Below are 18,561 nucleotides of genomic sequence, written 5' to 3' on the forward strand. Positions count from 1 at the left end.
GCAGTTTAGTAGCCATCCTGTCTTCTCAGACAGATTCCCATAAATAAAATATAATCAGTGCAGTGTTAGAAGGTCCACAAGGTTTTGTGGACAGATTGGCTTTAACATATCTAGCTTGCGGTTGGGGTCCAGTGTGTGTGTGTTGGCATAATGACAAAGTGCAAAACTTCAAGAATATTTATGTGATTACAGCAGGCTTGTCCAAACTGAACTGATCTGTATTCCCTGTTGTTGCAGCCCTGGCTCTGATCTTAGTTCTCCTCTATCCTTCCCAATTGTGTTTCACAACACGTTTGAAATTCTTGCCTCACAGGACCCCTTACTGCGTTTGCCATCCGAAGCAGTAAGAGCCGTATAATGCCCCATCCCCAGCTTAGCTAATTCAGCTTCCTGCGAGCATCAGCCGTCCCTCAAGTGTCTCAAAGTAGAGTTTTCACTAAAAACTGTAGAGCGTGGTCTGTTTCTTGTTTCTCTCTCCTTGAAGAAGCCTTTATTTTCCAGCTCTATACAGGCCCCAGCAATAGGGTGCAGATTTCCCGGTGCCTGACACGGGGGGTCCTGAGGGCTCCCCGCTGCCTCTGCCGACCAGTCCGAGCAGGGGCTGGGTGACCGGAGCATGAAATGCCATCCTGCTGCCAGGGACCAAACAGCAAACTGGGTTGCTTTGTAATGATGACCATTCAGGTTTTCAGAAGCACTGGGCAACTGTAGTGGCAGCTGTTCAGCATCAGGAAAGTCAAGGCCTTAAGCATTAGTATTTTGCTATATTTTGTATATGCTTGTTGCAGTCTGTAGAAAAGCGGATCACTGACATAAAGCCAATGATATCCTTTTAAGTTTTAGGATAATTAAAATTATTTGGGTCAAAGTTTTTAAACTGACCGTATTTCAGAAGAACCTTTTTGGATTAAATGCGTATTTAAATCTTGGCCTAGAAGTACTTAAATGGGTGGCTGAGAGTAACGGACCACAGAGTTGTAATCAGGAGGGGGAGAATGGCACGCTTTCATTTTCTCCAGAACTGCGTTACTGTACGTATATCTTCGCTTGGAGTCACTGAGCTGGTCACAACTGAAACTGCAGAAGCTTCTTGGCTTGGTTATTCCAGAAAGCACCGACTCCTTGCTCCTGCTGGCACCTTTCACGCTGTAACAGAACAGCCTCACTGTTAGCGTATTTAACATGTACGGGCATTTGTTTTAATGACTTGAGCAAGGCTATGTCACAAAAAGCAGCTTTGTTTATTTTCTCATGATGGGAACAGGACTGATGCAGATGGAATTGCTCAATGAGAGTGTGGAACGGAGGACTGAAAGAGCCCTCCTGTGTCCCCCTCAAGTCCCCTTTCTGAACAGAGATGCTGTCACTGAACATCACTATTGAGGTGCTTGTGTTCATTGTAAGTATTAGTCTTGGTCCTTATGGGGAGTACTTGATTGCTCAGCCAAAGCTCTAATTGCTCATTTGTGGCAGGTGCTAGGGAGTGAAACTTCATTGCAGGGCAAAGGAGTGTGGAGTGTCTGGCATCTGTGCTGATTCTGGGCTGTGGATCCCTATAGGGTCCCCACACTTAAATGTTTTTCCTAAGGGAACTGCGATGTTTTGGAGCAGGAGCGAAGCAATGAAAGCTTGCAAGCCTTGGGGTAAAAGCAGAAAGCTCCTACTGTAGTTGTTCCCAAAGTCTAATGCTGGGATGAATTTTTAAGGTAAATGGCTGATGTTTGAGAAGAAGGGCACAAGGTCTGGGTATCTACTCTCTTAGGCTTCTCTCAGCAGCAGACATAAACTGCTGGTTTGAATTGAGTTTTTCTGTCCCACGGAGGACCAGTTATCCTGTAGGATGCCTTTTAAACATGCCCTTTACAAGAAGGATTTAATGCCTTCTCAGCTGAGCCACTCTTTAAAAGGTACTGTTCGCCTTGCAGCAAGGAGAGCAGTTCTTCAAAGGGCTCTTCCAATAACGAAGAAAGTTAAGGCAAAAAGGTTTTTCACCCCATTGACTTTAAATATTGAAAATTTATCTGTAGACAAAGGACAAACCAGAGCATTTTTCATCATTGATTATATGTGAAATCCTAACATAAACACATGTTGGACCGCAGTGCCTAAAATTAGATTCCTTCCCCCATATTTTTATAAGTTCATAGACACTCTCCCCCTCTCTTTTTATAAGGTTGGGAACATTGGTAGCCCTAGTCTTGAATTCCAGAGAAGACAGTCAGAAGGTCTGTTGAGGCTTTGAGAGCCCAGGATTTTGCTTTTCATTATAGTTTGCACTGTTGTATCTTTAAGTAAAGTACAGAACTGGTAGCACAGGGCCTTTCCTGATTAGGAAATGGAGAAGTAACAGTTTCTCTTAGATTTCCCATATTCCTGAATCTTTAACCCACAGGCCTGTGTACTTTTTCAAGAGTGTGGTCTCTGTCTTCTCTCCTACAGGAGGAAATTGAAGGGTCCTCCCTAGAAGACCACCACATTACATTTGTTTGTAGATGGATGGAGTTCATGAGGAGGAGCCTTCCTGATGAGGATTGCAGATGCATCACATATTTTTATATTGCATCTGTTGGCAGATGGGCAAATAATTGCCTCAGGATAAATTCCATAACTATGTGACAAGGTTCATCACAGACTCAATGGACTTTTTGTGATGAGTTTAAGAGAAACGCTTCTGTGATTTACATTGTAATTGTGAGTCTTAGGGAGCAGTGGGCTGGCAAAAGTGGAGTGTGCTTGTGAAATTATGACCCTTAAAATCATCATGCTTTGATCCTTTCATTCATCATCAGGCTTTTGCATCCTGAGAATTTTCTTGTGAGCTAGACTTGGCTTCTGCTTTAACTATTAAACCATCCAGAGCTGCATCTGTTAATTTTACCTTGAGTGCACTGCTGTACCTGGGCATACACTCCCACAGAGAGCTCGGAGGGAGCCCCTGGGGTTTTGCCATCCATGGTCAGGCTTCATTTTGAGGCTGAGCTTACAATCAGTAAAGGCTTCTCTAGCTGTAGACTATCTCCTTTCCACTCTAGGAATGTAAATTAGAAGCTCTGTCTAGTTGCTTTTTAATTGGGATCATTTGTTGGAGGAAATGGCTATTGCTTTCCTGAGAGATTCAAGAACGCGGTGAGGGTAGAGGTTGGCTGCGGCTCTTGAGATGCTTGTTCCAGCTCACAAGTGGTGGAGTTAGCAGCTTTTTTTTTTTGGCAGCCCGAGGATTTTGGCTTACTTGGGTTGGGTTTTTCACCAATACCGAAAAGCTAGAAGAGTTGCACTGGGGATCCTTTCCAGTTGCAAAGAACAGAGCTCAGAAGGTTATTCTTTCTCTGCCCCCAAACCTTTCTCTTGGGATCTTGTTACCTGACACCTTACATTAGGAAAGACTTGTATCTCTCTGTGCCATTCACAGTATCACGTACTTTCATTTCAGTGGTAATAGCAAGTCCAAGGCATGCAGTGACCATTTCTGTTGTGCTCCTGGCTGCCACCTGGGCCTGAGGAGCTCACTGGGGTGATGCTCAATTCCTCTAGTGAAACCAAGGGTGAGCTTTGTTGGTGCCCTTCTCTCCACAGCAGTGGAAGCCCAAGGGGAGGGAACTCGGCTGGGTCAGTGGGGTGCCCCTGCACTGTCGGGTAGGCCCGCTCCCCGCTCTGCTCTCCCCAGCACCTGGCGCTCGGGTTGGTCATGCTGAGTAAGCACCAGTGCACACACTGGCTCTCTCCTGGAGCCAACAGATAAGTTTCCTCTGAAATAAACCCCGGGTGCACTTCTGGGGGACAGGTAGGATGCCTCCACCTTTGGCTCCTTCCACCCTCCGCGGTCCTTCGGCACTGTCATAGCAGATGTGGCCCCACCAAGTCTGAATCTGAATCTGCGCTGGTCTGAAAGCCTCACCCCACCTGGCTGGCTCACGTGCCATTTCAGATGCTTTGAACTGAGGGGAAAAAAAACACACCGAGCCCAATCGTTCAGCCCTGGGCAGCAGGGCAAGGCAGGAGCCCAGGGCTGGGGAGCAGCAAGAGGATGGCCCCGCGGAGCCCTCAGCCTCGGCTCGGGACCCACCCGCTGATGCATTTCTCTGCATCCGTGTCCTAAACTGCGGTGTTGACGTCTACAGCCTGACAGTAAGTGCTCTGGGAGCAGTGAGGTGTTACAGTGAAGGAGATGGAACTGTAAGCTGCTGCTAAGGTGGGGGGGATGGGGACCCCCTCCTCATCCTGGCGGTGAGATGCTACCGCTTGCTCAGAACCTGTTCTGGGGTCGTTCTTCTGATAAAGTGACCAGAACCAGCTCTCCGCAAGGCAAGCCAAGCAGAAATGTCAGCAAAAGGGAATGGGCAGGACCACAGAGAAGGATGCGTGAGGTGCAAGGGAAGAAGCAGGACCGTGCGTCTGGTTAGATCAGCTCACAGGTGTCAAACCCCTCCAGGGCTCTACCTTTCTACCACTACTTTCAGGGGTATTTATTTACTGCTCCAATTTAGCCCAAGTAAAGGATGCTTAGCTAAGAAGCTACCACTTTTAGGAATGTGTACAGACTAAAGGGTCACTGTGTGCATTCACATACATCACTGCTTTCAGGCATAGTGCTACAGTACCACTCGTTTAGCTTACAGACCAGATGACCTTGTATGTTCTCAGCCAGCTGCCCTGTTTCCCCGAGGATTTATGTTCTAGCAGCCACTGTTGAGTTCAATTTTTTTTCCCATCCAAGCATTCCTTTTCCTTCTGCAGCTGAAAATGCTCCTTAAAGCAGTTCTAGAGGGATGCTTGGGGCACGCTCTATGTATTCCATGCCACGCAAAGGAAAAGGCATTTCATACATCTCATTTGGTTGCCATGTTATTTCTGCAGCTGACAGCAGCCTTCAGAAATGTCGCATTTACACAAAAGAAAAACGGGTTAAACTACTTCTAGGAAACATTGCATCCTTTGGAGCCCTCTAATATCCACACGCATTCCAAGCTCTGTAATAGCTGGCTCTTCAAAAGAGAGTATAGAAAATGGTCTCAATAAAATCAGAGTACCATAAAATTGCTCACGAGCAGGAGCTCGTGTGAGCAGGAGAAAGGGTTTGGAGTGGCTTGAATCACCCCGGCTTTACCACGCATGAGCAGTGCTCCATTGCAGACTCCTGCCGGCAGCACGTTTAACCCCGCACACCGCGTATTCTGGCCGTGTGAGCGCACACACTCTCATACACGTATTTCTACGTGTTTAACCAACGCCCTCTTAGTCACGGGAATTTCTCTTGAAGCAAGCCCTCTCTGCCTGGACCGCACGTTTCAGCCCGCTCCAATTGTTCACGGAGACAATACTACACCTCCCAGCCTGCCCAGCTGCGAGTCACCAACAAGTTTGGCACAGGCAGGATGGCCTTGACCTCCTGCCAGCCTTAAGATGAACGATGGGTCTGAACGATGAGTCCCCGGGCTGGCTGAGAGCAGTGGGCCGAAACCAGCCACGGACACTGCCAGCTTGGCAGCGGCTGGGAACTGAGGCACCGCCGGCATGGAGAAAACAAACATTTCCCATTTACAGAGAGTTCATGTCAGTGCAACGCATTTCTTAGAGCGGCCCTAGCTCCCTGCTTGGGCAGCTGTCAGGAATTAGGCAGAGGAAGGTGGCCAATATATTAAAGTGCTTAAAGGCAGGAAGGGAAGTGAGGCCCTCACATCCATCTATTGTAAAATTGCCACTTTAGCATCCTGAGCCCATGGGTGTTAAATGGGCCGTGCTTAGCTGAGTCATGGAAAAGAAGGGCAAAAACAAGCACAGGGAGCCTTGTCCCAGCTGGGGTGCCCTTGGGGACTTGCAGAAACAACTGCAAATCCTTCATAGCCCCACGTTCCTCCTGCCAAGGGCTTGTTTCCTATAGTTCTTGGTTTAGTGCTCTCTGGCCCTCACTTGTCCAGCCTGGCATGGAGTTGAGGATCAGGCTGATCAATAGAGCACTAATAAATCATAATGGTGATGTGCATTGAAGGGGTTGAGGGTTATTTGTTTCCTCGAAGGCATGTGGAGGGTTACGTGCAGGACCCGATCGACTGCTGACCCAACTGAGCAGGACATACCTCAGCAAGACTGTTTGCAGGGACTGGGGACACCTCACTTACTTTCGGTAGGCCTGATTTAGCAGGAGGACCTTGAATCATAGAATAGAATCATAGAATCATAGAATGGTTTAGGTTGGAAAGGACCTTAAAGATCATTGAGTTCCAACCTCCCTGCCATGGGCAGGGACACCTCCAACTAGACCAGGTTGCCCGAGGCCACATCTAGCCTGGCCTTGGAACACCTTGAATCCTCCTTTTCCCTCTAAAATGTGAAGTAGAAGAAAGAAACACAAAATACAAACCCAAAGAGTGTCCGTTTCTGCTTGCTGCCTGTCCACGTGAAACGTTTCAGTTCTTCTGAAGCCAGCACCATCCCACTGTCTGCTTGGCAATCCTTGAAGAAAAAACAAAGACACAAACCTGTTAGGTCTTAACTGTAGAAAATTACTGTTACAATGGGCTCGGCTACTCTTCAGTCCAATTTTCAGCATCTTTTTCGTTGTTTATACTCAAAGAGCTTTAGGAGACAAGATGCTCTGTGCTCTTGGAGGTGCTGCAGTGCCCAGGTATTTAACAGTGCCTTTCTAAACTGTCCTTACTTTGTGGTGCAGCAAACACATGCCATTAATGCATTTACAGAGTGTTAAAAGAAATGTATCTACACTCAAGGTGAGGTCCTGGCCAGCCACTAGTTCAGCCTTGAGAGCATCACTGTGCCTTTCCCATCTCCCACTGCTTAATGCATACAACTGGCTCACCAAAAGCTTCATCCAGCCTCTCACCCATGCCCACCCCCACCAGGACAGTACGTGTGCCCCATTAGTAGACATTTCCCCAGCTTGTCCACCTGGTAACAGGACTTCTTCACACCAGGAACCTCTGATGGAAATGTTACCCACGAGTCTCATTTGTGCACCACTATTCAGACAAAAACACAGATCCAAGGCATTTTAAGTGGCTCTCCCACACCGGTGGGACTCAGATGAGACCCTGGCAGCCGCACCTTGCAGGCCTACTGGCCCTGACCATTTCTCATCAGGGAAGGAGAGTTTGCAGCCCATGACATGGTCAGCAAGGATCTACTGTCCCCAATTTGTAGGACAGTGGGATAACACCATGCTGCAAGCACAACTACTCTTGCACCTTGTATCAGTAGAGCTGACAAAGCGGTAAAACGCATTCTTGATTCTCTCTGTATAAATCTGTCACACAAATAAAAAGAAATAAATGGCATACCATTTCACCCAAGAGTCACTTACCTTAAATACAAGCGTTTCCTTGACGGGAAGCTCTTCAAATGTCTTTATGCGCTGGGGTGGTTTTATTTTGAAAGTGTTTATGTATCTGTTTGACAAGAAAAGGAGGACAATTTTTGGTGAGAGTGTGAAGTGCGTAAGCATTTCTCTGTTTCTTTTAGCAGTTGCCTAACTGTCGCCAAGGGAGTTTACACAAAAGAGACTTGTGTAAACCTCACGCCACCCCACCAAACCTCACTTCCCAGCCCTGGGGCGCACACAGCTGCCCCTCTCACGGAGCCTGAGCCCGGTGACCTGGTGGTCCCCCTGAGCAGGGCTATCCCAACAGGCCATCCCAGCCCAACAGGTGGCAGTGGGGGTTTGGTGGCTGGTGGGACACTCAGGCCATGTGGGATGTGTCTGGGTGTTTTCACTCCGCCCAGGTCCAAACCAGGTGATGCAGCAAGCTGCAATACCCAACAAACAAACTCAGTCTTCATCTTGCTCTTCTCACCTGACGTTTTCAGTGCTTCCACAACTTGACCTTGTAACAGAAAACTTTTCATTGCACAAAGGATCGGATGCAGGGGAAAACCCACTTTCGGTTGTAAATATAGTATTGAGGGGAATGTAGTCTTTGCCTTCCTAAATGCAAAGAAGAAATCAAAGAGTTATTCCTGGCACCATGCGGCCGGTCACCTCTGCCTTGGTGACAGCACGTGGTCATGACATTAGTACCTGCTGGACGTTTGCTTGCAGCAGGTCGCCCAGCTTTTTCACCAGCTCGGAGAACCTCGGTCTGTCGTTGGGATTGCTTCGCCAGCAGTCCAGCATGATTTGGTAGCTGTGAGGACAAAAGCAAAATGAGCACATGGAGGGGTTACAGCTCACTTTGACCCAAGGCAGCGCAGTCTCTGACAGCTTGTCATTGGTAGAGTTAACTCCTGAGCCCTCCTGATTTTACAAAGATGCTCTCCAACACCACTGAGGCCTCTTACTAAAAGTAAAAGAGTAAACTTTCTATAGAAAAAGAAAAAAACTTTCTTCCCACAAGATACCGGGAAGACCACATCAAAAGAATGATTTGGCCAACTAGTCATACTTTCTTTTTTTAATTCCTAATTAAGTATTAAACCTTTGTATTAAACATCTATTAACTGGCAGTGTTTAAGTTAGGCCATCCTAAGATGACTTATATGAATGTGTCACTTCCTCGTATTGGTTAGGTTGAGCTTTCCTTCCTGCAATAAAATATGTGGAAAAGAAAAAAAAAAAAAAAGCTCTTATCTACTGTCACTAGGATAATAAAATTAGCCAGTGGGTAATACTCCCAGATAGGCATGGCTGGCTCGCATCCTTTTTCTTCTTCCAGAACTATTTTTTGGTAAGTGTTGCTATTTAGAGTCATGACGTAGCACTCAAAAAGGCACCAAAGACACCTACACGCACTTGATTTTGCCTCCAGAGGTAAAATACCCTGGATATGTTCATACTCCTGAATGATTTGTGCCACGGGGTGTGTGTTTGGTGGGCTGCAGGTACCTCCCCGGTCAGGGCACTCCATCCCACTCCGAGGGAAGAGGGGCTGCAAACTCAGGGTCTCTCTTGGCCCCCGCTCCAGGCCTCCAAAAAGGTGTTGGCCATGCAGCAGAAGCTGGAGGCTGCACCTGAGGGCAGGGGCCCATATCGCGGTGGAATGGGTCAGACAAACCCCACAGGCGACATGGGCTGGGACGCTGTGGGTCCCTGTCACCTTCCTCTGCCATCAGACACCGTCTCCAGGAAAGGGTGGACCCTTGTCCACCCGAGTGTTTGCAAGGAAGCCTCCGCTGTTGCTTCCTAAGTCAAGATGATGTTAATAATGTCGCATTCCTCCAGCACTTATCTTTGTGCATGTCGGTAAATATTAAACCTGGAGAGGAATGAATGACCTTCCTCCTCCGGGCTGCTCGCTCAGCTCCCCTCAGAGCACAGCCCCGGTGGTGCCCTGGGCTTAGGTCCACATCCCTCCTCACCCTGTCCTACCCCACGGGAGGGCCAGGGGGCCAAGAAGATGCTGATGACAGCAAGATACGAGAGATCATTGGGTTGTTTTTTTGGCAGAGGGTATTTTTTGCAGAGACTCGTACATCATCCACAAGGCAGCCCAGGAAGGCCGTGGTATGCATGGCGAGCAGAGAAAGGCATCTTACATCTCCTCAGTCGCTTGCTCCGGGGCTCGCATTCTTGTGCCTTCCTTTAGTCTGCTGCAAAAATCCTCGTCTATTTGGACTCCGGGGTAAGGAGAGGCACCTGGAGGCAACATTGGGAGAACAGAGTCATACATGCCTTAAGCTGGGGACCCATGACTGAGCTTTGGCCCTACACTTCCCCCGCAAAGGCGTGGGGTGTGCAGCATCTGCTTGCAGAGCTGGGAGCCCAGGGGTGTCCCCAACTGTGGGGTCTGGCTCCTGCCATCTCCCGCAGGCAGGGAACGACTGCCAACACTTCTCCAAACCCCAGTCCTTGGAAGGGATTAGGATCCAACCCAGCACGATCGGTGGTGCAAAAAAGTAAACATGAATTTGACTTGAAAAGTATCCCTCAAGAAAAGCCAAGTCTGTCCTCTCTGTTGCTTTGGACCACCCCAAATTCTAGTAAGCAGGATATTAACAAACCCCAAGCGCTAAAGAACACCTTGAAAATAATAAAATCATGGTTTTAAATCAGATCACAGTACATTTGCATTATTTTTTTTTTAGTTTCTGTGTTTTTAAGATGGAGTCTGATTGTGCTGTTGGTCTTTTTTTCTGTAGAGAAAATAAACATCAGGAAAAGGGAAAATGAAAGAAAGAAAAAAAAAAGACCTTTCAGAGAGTCAGAGAGTCACCAGGTTCAAGGAGCTGGGGCTTTAAGAAAAAAATAGCAGGTATTATGAGTCTGACCATAAAATGACAAGAGTTGGCAGGCTGACCAACAACATGTATTTAAACTAATAAATGATTGATTGTCCTGAGAATTGTATAGTATTGTTTCCTCTGCTGTTTGCCTCCTTTGTCAGCCTCTGTGTTGAACCCAATTAAGATTCTTCTGTTCTGACAGTCATTGTTGTCCCTGCTCAGTGTGCATCTTGTATCCTGCCTTTTCCACGTGAGAGAAAGGGGGCAAAAAAAAAGCTTCGCTGGGTTTTAATTTCGGATTGCATGCTCTAGTTCATCCTGCGGCATCTGTACGGATGCTTGTTCGCCTGCTGCATCCAGCAGCCCAGGACCGGGGGGACGCTGGGTGTCCCCTGGGCTGAGGCAACCGCCTGGTCTCAGGCAGGAAATGGGGGTGACACAGTCCGAGGCATGCAGTGACCTCTCTGTGTGTGTTCAGCTCCCTCGCTCCCACAGGGGATGTAAGAAGCTTTCGAGAGAGAATCCATCTCATGGGACTGGGTGTCTAGAATGATATCTGTGGCACAGGAGGTGATGCTGACACAGGCCCACAGCTCCGTGTTATCCCACAGGGTTCCATATTCAACAAAACCACTTAAAAATTTGCCCAATTTTCCTGGTTTGCGCCATCAGTCAGAAAAAGGGCTGTGACAGCTCCAGCTGTGCTGCCCTGCATCTCTACCGAGGGTTTCTACAGGAGAAAGAGGGGAACTTAGTTTTCACCCATGGCAGAAATAGGTGGGAAAGTGCCCAGATATGTGTGTTACCCATGAAGGCTCTCAGCCTGGCAAGTCAGCTTTCAGCGCCCTTACAAGCACCAAAATTTCCAGTTCCCAGGGGCGTGATACACACAGTTCTCCCCCTTTACCCTTACACCCCACCTCTGCCTCATTTCCGTCTTTCCTTATTAAAGACCTGGCAAAAGCTTGTTGAAGATAAGGATGTTTTTCCCCAGGCTGGAACGACAGCCCCAGCTACACCCCCCACCACTGAGTCCAACTCCCGGGGTGCGGAGTTAACATACCCAAGGAAAATATCTCCCACAGCAAGACCCCGTAGGACCACACGTCGCTTTTTGTATTGTAGATTTTATCAAATATGGATTCTGGAGCCATCCACTTGAGAGGAAGTCGAGCCTGGAGTAAAACGGACAAACCTGACTATTATTTTCAAAGTCTAAAAGAATTTAATCGTAGATGAATCAACTATATATTGTTATGTAAATAATTACCGTTCAAACAGGAACCTGTGGGATTTCCTTACAGGCAGTCAAGATAAACCCACACTCATTCAGACACTTTCTTAACAAATTGTGAGAGTAAAAGGCTGTTTTTAAAATGTGTGGCACAAAATGCCAGAGACTGGAAAACTGTGGCCAGAGTGACCAGGCCTTTTCTTCACAGGGATGTGGGGATATGCAAGAACAGAAGCCTCTTGCCAGCATCCTAGAAACAGGGGAGAAAACCCTACATTCAAGCACAAATCATACTGTGACAGCGTCAGAGATGATCTCGGGGAAACTGGCAGAGCCTGAATCGCAGGAGTGTGCCAACAACCCTTGAAGCCCCCTGAGCGCAGCCTCGTAGCATCTCCTGAGCAGTACCCACGTCATGCAAATAACACTTCACAGCTGATATGTAGTCCTCCAAGTCTTGAAAGCTATTTATGGATGACGGAATAGCTGGCAGGTGGGTGAGACGTGCAGAAGGAGACTCGCCGCGTGACCCCAATGCCCACACCAAATTCCCACAGCATCAGTGGGCGCAGGCACAGTTTGCTGACCCGGCATTCAAGGCAGGGAGCTTACTGCCTGCTACTTACAGGAGAAGCGAAAAACCCAAATGATTAGGTGCTGGAGGCAGCGAGTCCAGTTTGGCTACTCGAGGCAGCGTAAGCGGTGCTTGACCCTGGTGTGGGTACCCAGCGGGGACACACACACACCTTGTTTTGGAGTGACTGGTTTCCTTGAAGGAAGTTTACTGGGTAAGTGGGTTACGCTGCGGAGTCAGCCAAGAAACAAATGTCTAAAAAAATGTCTAAGGGCAGAGCTGTGAAAAAGTCAGCATGTCCAAGCTTGAGGATGGAAACGCTTTCCAGATCTACAACGCATCTGGATAGTTCATCTTCACATAAAAACCGTGATAGCTTTCAAGCTCTTTTAAGTTCAGGAAATGTGAACATCTACAGAACATTTTGGTGGACAGTTTGAAATGATACGTTATAATCATTTGGGTAAATAAACAGCATCTTGACTTACATCTCCTTTTCTCACATAATCAGGATTCTTATAAATATCTCTTGCGAGGCCAAAATCACAGATCTTCACGACATTGTTCTCAGATAAAAGGATGTTTCTGGCTGCCAGGTCACGATGAATGCACTATAATAAAACAGTTTCACAATCAAACTGCATTTCCTTAATCCTGCACACAAATTTCCTGACTGTCTCCCATATCCTTTTTTAAATTATTATTATTATTATTTGAGAAATCAATTTAATATTTTTTTAGGGAAGCTGACTATAGTTTACATGAAATTACTGTAAACATTGGCAATTCTTAACAAGAAACCCACTAAACTTCCCAAGTCCAGAAAGTGATAAACTTTCAAGGCCCTTGACATTTGCAGGGAAAGCACTGATTTGTTTGGAGCCCCCTACCTAATATATGTTGAAATGAAGAAAAAAACCCACCACACCCAAAAGATCTTCCCTGAGTGAATGAGCTTGACCCACTGCCTTCAGCCATGATCCTGTGTTTATGGACTATAGAGACTTGGATAAACACATGGTTATATTTATAACGCCGAGAGGAAAAGGGCACTTCCTCTGGGAGCTCTCCCAAGGAAGGTGTCACTAAAACGTAGACATGATTTCACCTCTGAATCCCATCCTTCTGCAGGGAAAAATCCCTAGTGCAAAACTTACCTTTCTGGAGGAGAGGAACTCCATGCCTCTGGCCACCTGAAAGCTGTAAGAGATCAGGTCCTCCATAGTGAGGGGCAACTTGTAGAGCTCATCAGCCTCTGCAAAGGTGGAAAAATGTGGTTTGTTGCAAAGATCGCTCACCAGGCAGTTATTTTCCCCCTCTCTTACTGACCCTATTACTCCCATAAATTCAGTCTTCATAGAGTAGTATTCGAAGGTCAACCCACTGTCACTGGAAACAAAAATAGTGCTTGCTTTATACCCCACGCTTTGGACACTGCTGTGTTTTCCCCAAAGATAAGGAGCAGTCAGAAGAAACAATCGCACATTTTCCTGTCAGATTTTGTAACCCTGGAAATAATCTTTTTTTAAATCTTCTACCCTCTGGACATGACCCTATGAGTGTCTCCCACGGATGTTTATTAGGGTGATAAATGAGGAAAAAAATTTCAGGGATGCACAGTATGTTGTAAAAATATCACAGACCGTGTAAGGACAGGAAGGAATTAATACCTACCCTCCTCGTCCTCCTCCACATCACTCAGACTTTTATCTTCCTGGAACCCAGAGCTCGCGAAGCTCTCGCTGCTGGTGACACTGGCCAGCCTTTGTTTTTTGCCTTCCACTGGCTCAATATCCTTTTTCTCTTTCATTGGCTCTCCTTGCAGAGATGAGTCCTTCAGACAAATGGAGAAGAGGTGGTACATCAGAGCAATGGAGGGGGTGGGAAAGGAACCGAGTCAGACTTCTGTTGCCTTTCCACCGGGAGAAAATGCTGGTCCATGGCATATGCAGTCACATTTCCCACGGGTGCAGGTGTCCAGTGCCACCGCGACAGGCAAAGGCTGTGCTTCACCAAGGTTGCCATCCCCAGAAGACAGAAACATGGTGGCTTGGGAGGACCAGCACATGATTTTGGGGCACCCCGGGTGGTGGGCTACCACTGATGAGGTGAGGATTTGTGGGGTCCATGGATGGACAGGTTTGCTGGGCTGTGGCTCATCTCAGCCTGAAATGAAACATCTGAAAGGGCCTATTTCTCCCTGGTAGCCAGAGAAGGAGCCTGGTGGGATGAGTTGAGGAGGATGCGCCCACAGTGCAGGTGTCCCAGCCCTCTCAAAATAAACAACCAGCTTTTTGTCCCAGGCTGCTTAAGGCACCTGCTTCTACGTCCTTGCACAGTGCTTTGTGCGGGGCTCTAAGCCCTTCCAAAGAGGAGCAAGGGCAGCTTGTGTTTGAAATACAGCTGCTGTTGGAAGTGACTACCTCTCTACCCTGACACCTTTATCCAATGTTTTTATGTTACATAAAAATGTAGCATAAAATGTACGTCATATTGACATACATTGTCAATGACAATTTTACGGGACACATGCAACACTGATTGGAAAATGCTTTCCCATGGCTGAGCCTGCCATGCTCTTGTGTCCTCTCCCCTTTCCTCCTGTCCTGCAACTGTCTCGCTTCCCTGCATAAACTGGTGCAGAGCTGGGCTCCCTCCCTCCTGTCCAGGCGCCCTTCCCAGGGGTGCACCAAGTCTGGGCAGGCTCCTCACAGGGGTGGAATGTGGGTGGCTCCCCCCACAGACATGCATGTCCCCCCACGGACATGCTCCCCGCTGAGCATCCTACACCAACAACTGCATGTTGGAGGAGGCAGCTGCTGTGTTTCATGCAGAGTCCAACACGGATGGCCTCGGGAACAGAGACTCAGCCAAAGCCCTTTGGACGGGGAGGTCCTGCCGGGTGTGCCCTCCCGCAGAGCCCTCCTGAAAAAAACCCTGAGATGCTGCTGAGCTTTTGGCACAGCTAAGCAGGGGTTTTGAGGACTGCCGTTCTGTGTCCAGGCTCCTAAATCCCACTTCAGAGCCCTTAATCCTTTGGGGGATTTTGCTGAAAGTGCACTAGCACGGATATAGTTGGCACATTTGGGTTCAAGTTTGTAATAAGAAACACACTCTAAAGTTGATTCAGAGGGCTGTGGGATGTGAAGACAAGACTCTAATCTCTTTTCCTCTTGATAGCCCTGCTCCTCACACAATAATAAGATTACTTGCAAATCTCTGAACATTAGGGTGTCTTGGAACATGAGCTTTAAGTGGCATTATCTCGGTTGTGTTCCCAGCAGTACTGAAATCGGTGGGCAAAACCACTTCCCTTGGCTTCGCTGACACCAGCCTCTGAAGTGACCCGACGCGCAGCAGGAGTGGGTTCGTCAGCAGCAGAGCGAGAGCATGTGGGGACACGTTGGATAGGATTCACTTCCTCTCTCTGTAGATGGCTCCATCTGAATTACTCCTAGCAGTCTCCGTGGACAGTCAGGGGGGGAGAAACAAGCCCTTTCATGGCAGAGCACATCCCACACCAAACATTAAAATAGGTCAGGTGAACTGCACCAAAAAGCTTTTCTCTCTTTTGGTAGAAGAGAGTCTAAGGAGACTAGCTCAGAGGCTACACTACCGACACTTAGGTAAGATGAACCCTACCAGAGGCATCTGCCTCCTCACCTTGTTGGGGCAGAAAAAATTCCTCTTGCTCTTCAGGTAGTTTGATAAATTCCCATATTTGCAGTATTCAACAATCACCATCAGAGGCCCTGGGCAAAAGGAAAGTGTATTTTGAACAGCATAAAACAATAGAAGAGGTTGTCAGTTCTGAGAAGAATAGTCTTTCATGCCTATAGCCATCACTTGAGACCAGAATAACTAATAGCATGTCCTAATGAAGTAGAAGGCTGCTTGAAGGACACTGGACATGTTAGTAAAACAATACTGTTTCTGGAAATTAGGGAAGAGACTAATTTTTGAAAGCTGGGTCATGAACCTGGGTCCTGAGGGACCCTCCGTTTCCTCTTCGGGCAATCTGCGTTCAGACTGGCGTCCCGGAGCCCACACACACTTGTTGACCTGAAATAGGTGACATATCTAAAACAAACCATCATTCATACTGGCCCTTTGATTTTCTTAGTGGAATATCATGAAGGATTTTACAACAGTTGCCTTGGGATTCATTGTTCAGGGCCAGCAGCTGATATCCCCTGTTCCCAGCTTTTCCAGATCATGTTTAACTCGAGTTTGAGCGGTGAAGTGAGTGAGATAAAGGACAACAAATGGCATGGTCCTAAACTCACACTTCTCATGTTAATACTAAAAGAGAGTTTAAGTAGAGAAAATGTTTAATCACTTCATTAAATGATTAAAAATCTCTTTTTCTCTTCTTCCTTTTTTCACCAACCACAGGACGAGCTCAAGTATTTCAAGTTAATAACTTGACCTCTGGATGAAAAACAACACAGCCAACTGACTGTTACTGGGAGGTGATCCAAACTCATTTTCAGTGCAGTGCAGGTTTTTTTTACCTCCATTTTTCGTGCAAGCTCCCAACAAATTCACAATATTGAGATGATGACCAACGTGGATCAGGATTTTCAGCTCAGTCATCAGTGCTTTGTACTCACTTGCTGTGGCCCCTTCTGTAAATGCAAAGTAAAGTCAATGTGAAATGGCAAAGAACTGATCCTATTGAGCTTTACCACTTTGTAGTTACTTTCCATTGAAATAACCTCCATTACTGGTTGTACTTCATGTGTTGATGTTCCTTGTCTATTCCTTCCTGCTCAGCATCCTTTTACTCGCAATAAAACCAATAAAAAGAGTTAGGCACTCAACTTCCTCCCAGTAGACTCTGTTATATTTAGAACTGGGACTTTTTTTTTTTTCACATGAATAGTTTTGTTGTTTCAGCCAAAAAATGAAAGAACAAATAAAAAGGGATTTCAAGACTATAATTAAATCTATCTAGAGTATGCTTCAGCTGACCTGACTTCAGCCGTCTAAGGGTTATGTACTAGCCTGGAGTAATCAACATCTCAAGGAGTCGGTGGCAAGAGGAAAGCATTTCCAGAGGCTGATGCAGCCATCAGCTTTAGCCGTCTGTATAGGAAAGAGATGAACCACCCCTTGGTGATGCTTGCCTGGTTCTGTTCATTATAGAGGAAGCCTGGAGTATTAAGATAGACCAGGGAAGTAAATTTTAATTGGTTTAAGTTAGTTGATGGCATCTCACCCTTGCTAGTTATCATCACTATTACTAATAATAGTAATAGTAATGATATAAGAAATCCCACAACTAAACCCAAAAGATTCTATTTAGTGTTGAGTGGAACTTTTAATCCCCTCCAAGCAAATTTTTTTTTCTGCAGAATTTTATTTTGGAAAGGAAGCAAGAAAAAGCATATTACTTTGTATAGACCCAAAATTACTTTTTCAGTTTAGTGACACCAAGAGTAAGAAGAACAGTCTGGTGGAAAGAAACTAGACCTAGGTCTTAAAGGGCTTGGTTTCAACATCTGAATGGAAACAGATTTTTTTGTTGGCCCCACACAACACTTGTCATCTACCCAGTCACCCACCATTCATCTGTGTAAGTGGTGACACTTTCCCTCCACCTCCTGGGAATTCTGTGAGAACAAAGCCCATGAATGACTGCAAAGTTCCTGGATAATCTAGTGAGGACAGTAGGAAAAGGGCAGATCTCCCCTAACTTTAGGTGCCCATAGCGAAGATACCTACAGAGGATCTAGTCGTGACAGGCTTTCTTCACAGTCAGCAGAACTAAACAAGCACTCAGGTCACCATCTGCCTTAGGATGGGATGAACTGTTGTTTCTCACCACTGACAATAAAGGGAATTCGAGTGACTAACTCGGATACAAGCATCTACCCTGCACACACACACATGAATCCCACCACGAAGACTTCTTGTAGCTGCCGTCTGCTCCCATCTATTCTGGGAGCAACCCCTGCTGCCTTGATAGTGCTAGCTGTCACAAGAAGCCTGCTGATGTACATGAAGAAACGTTGAATCTGGCAGACCACTCTGCCAGCACGTATGTCTGCATGTTGGCAAAACAGCTCAGTTGACCAGGGGTCGGGCGATGACTCAGGTGACAGGCCATCCACTGAAACCAGTGACACAGATGGCTATTGGCCCACTGCTGCAGAAGGTCTGGACAGGGACCAAAGCTTTAGTTTCCTCCCATTTTTCAAACATGACACGCTTGCTGCAGGGTAGTTGTTCATTTGGCATTGGCCAACAGGGCATTTCTGTGCTTCTGCAATAAGAGAGAGGAGAAAGGTTTGCAGCCCAATTCCTTCCTTGGGGATGATCCTGGATCTCGCAGTAGCACGTACCACCCCCTGCAAAAGCATTTGACGTTACATTGCAGAACAAGCCTGTTGAGGACAATATCAAGAGGGCACACCCTACACGGAGTACAGCTGCCAGGTCATTGCCGGTAATAAATAGAAGCTACTTCAGGTTGAGTGTTGCAGGGACAGACTGTAGGTCTGAGACTATCGCACATGTCCCTCCAAGAGCTGGAAGTGACACGTATAGGTCTCCTGACAACCGATAAGTAAGCAGCTGT

At 46.9% G+C, this 18,561-nt stretch overlaps 1 protein-coding gene across 1 annotated transcript in view; it reads right to left on the reverse strand.

Annotated features, from left to right (window-relative positions):
* Positions 1–920: 920 nt before the first annotated feature.
* The window catches only part of FLT1 (fms-related tyrosine kinase 1), a 95,575-nt gene continuing 77,934 nt past the window's right edge, over positions 921–18,561 (reverse strand). The window contains 12 exon segments of the mRNA XM_009882830.1: positions 921–1,146; positions 6,359–6,450; positions 7,316–7,400; positions 7,806–7,936; positions 8,030–8,135; positions 9,484–9,583; positions 11,234–11,345; positions 12,467–12,589; positions 13,136–13,233; positions 13,653–13,812; positions 15,642–15,730; positions 16,493–16,606. Of these exon segments, the coding sequence (XP_009881132.1) occupies positions 942–1,146; positions 6,359–6,450; positions 7,316–7,400; positions 7,806–7,936; positions 8,030–8,135; positions 9,484–9,583; positions 11,234–11,345; positions 12,467–12,589; positions 13,136–13,233; positions 13,653–13,812; positions 15,642–15,730; positions 16,493–16,606 (1,415 nt within the window). The 3' untranslated portion in view covers positions 921–941.

This window comes from Charadrius vociferus, unplaced genomic scaffold (assembly GCF_000708025.1).
Source record: "Charadrius vociferus isolate BGI_N301 unplaced genomic scaffold, ASM70802v2 scaffold93, whole genome shotgun sequence".
NCBI lineage: Eukaryota > Metazoa > Chordata > Aves > Charadriiformes > Charadriidae > Charadrius > Charadrius vociferus.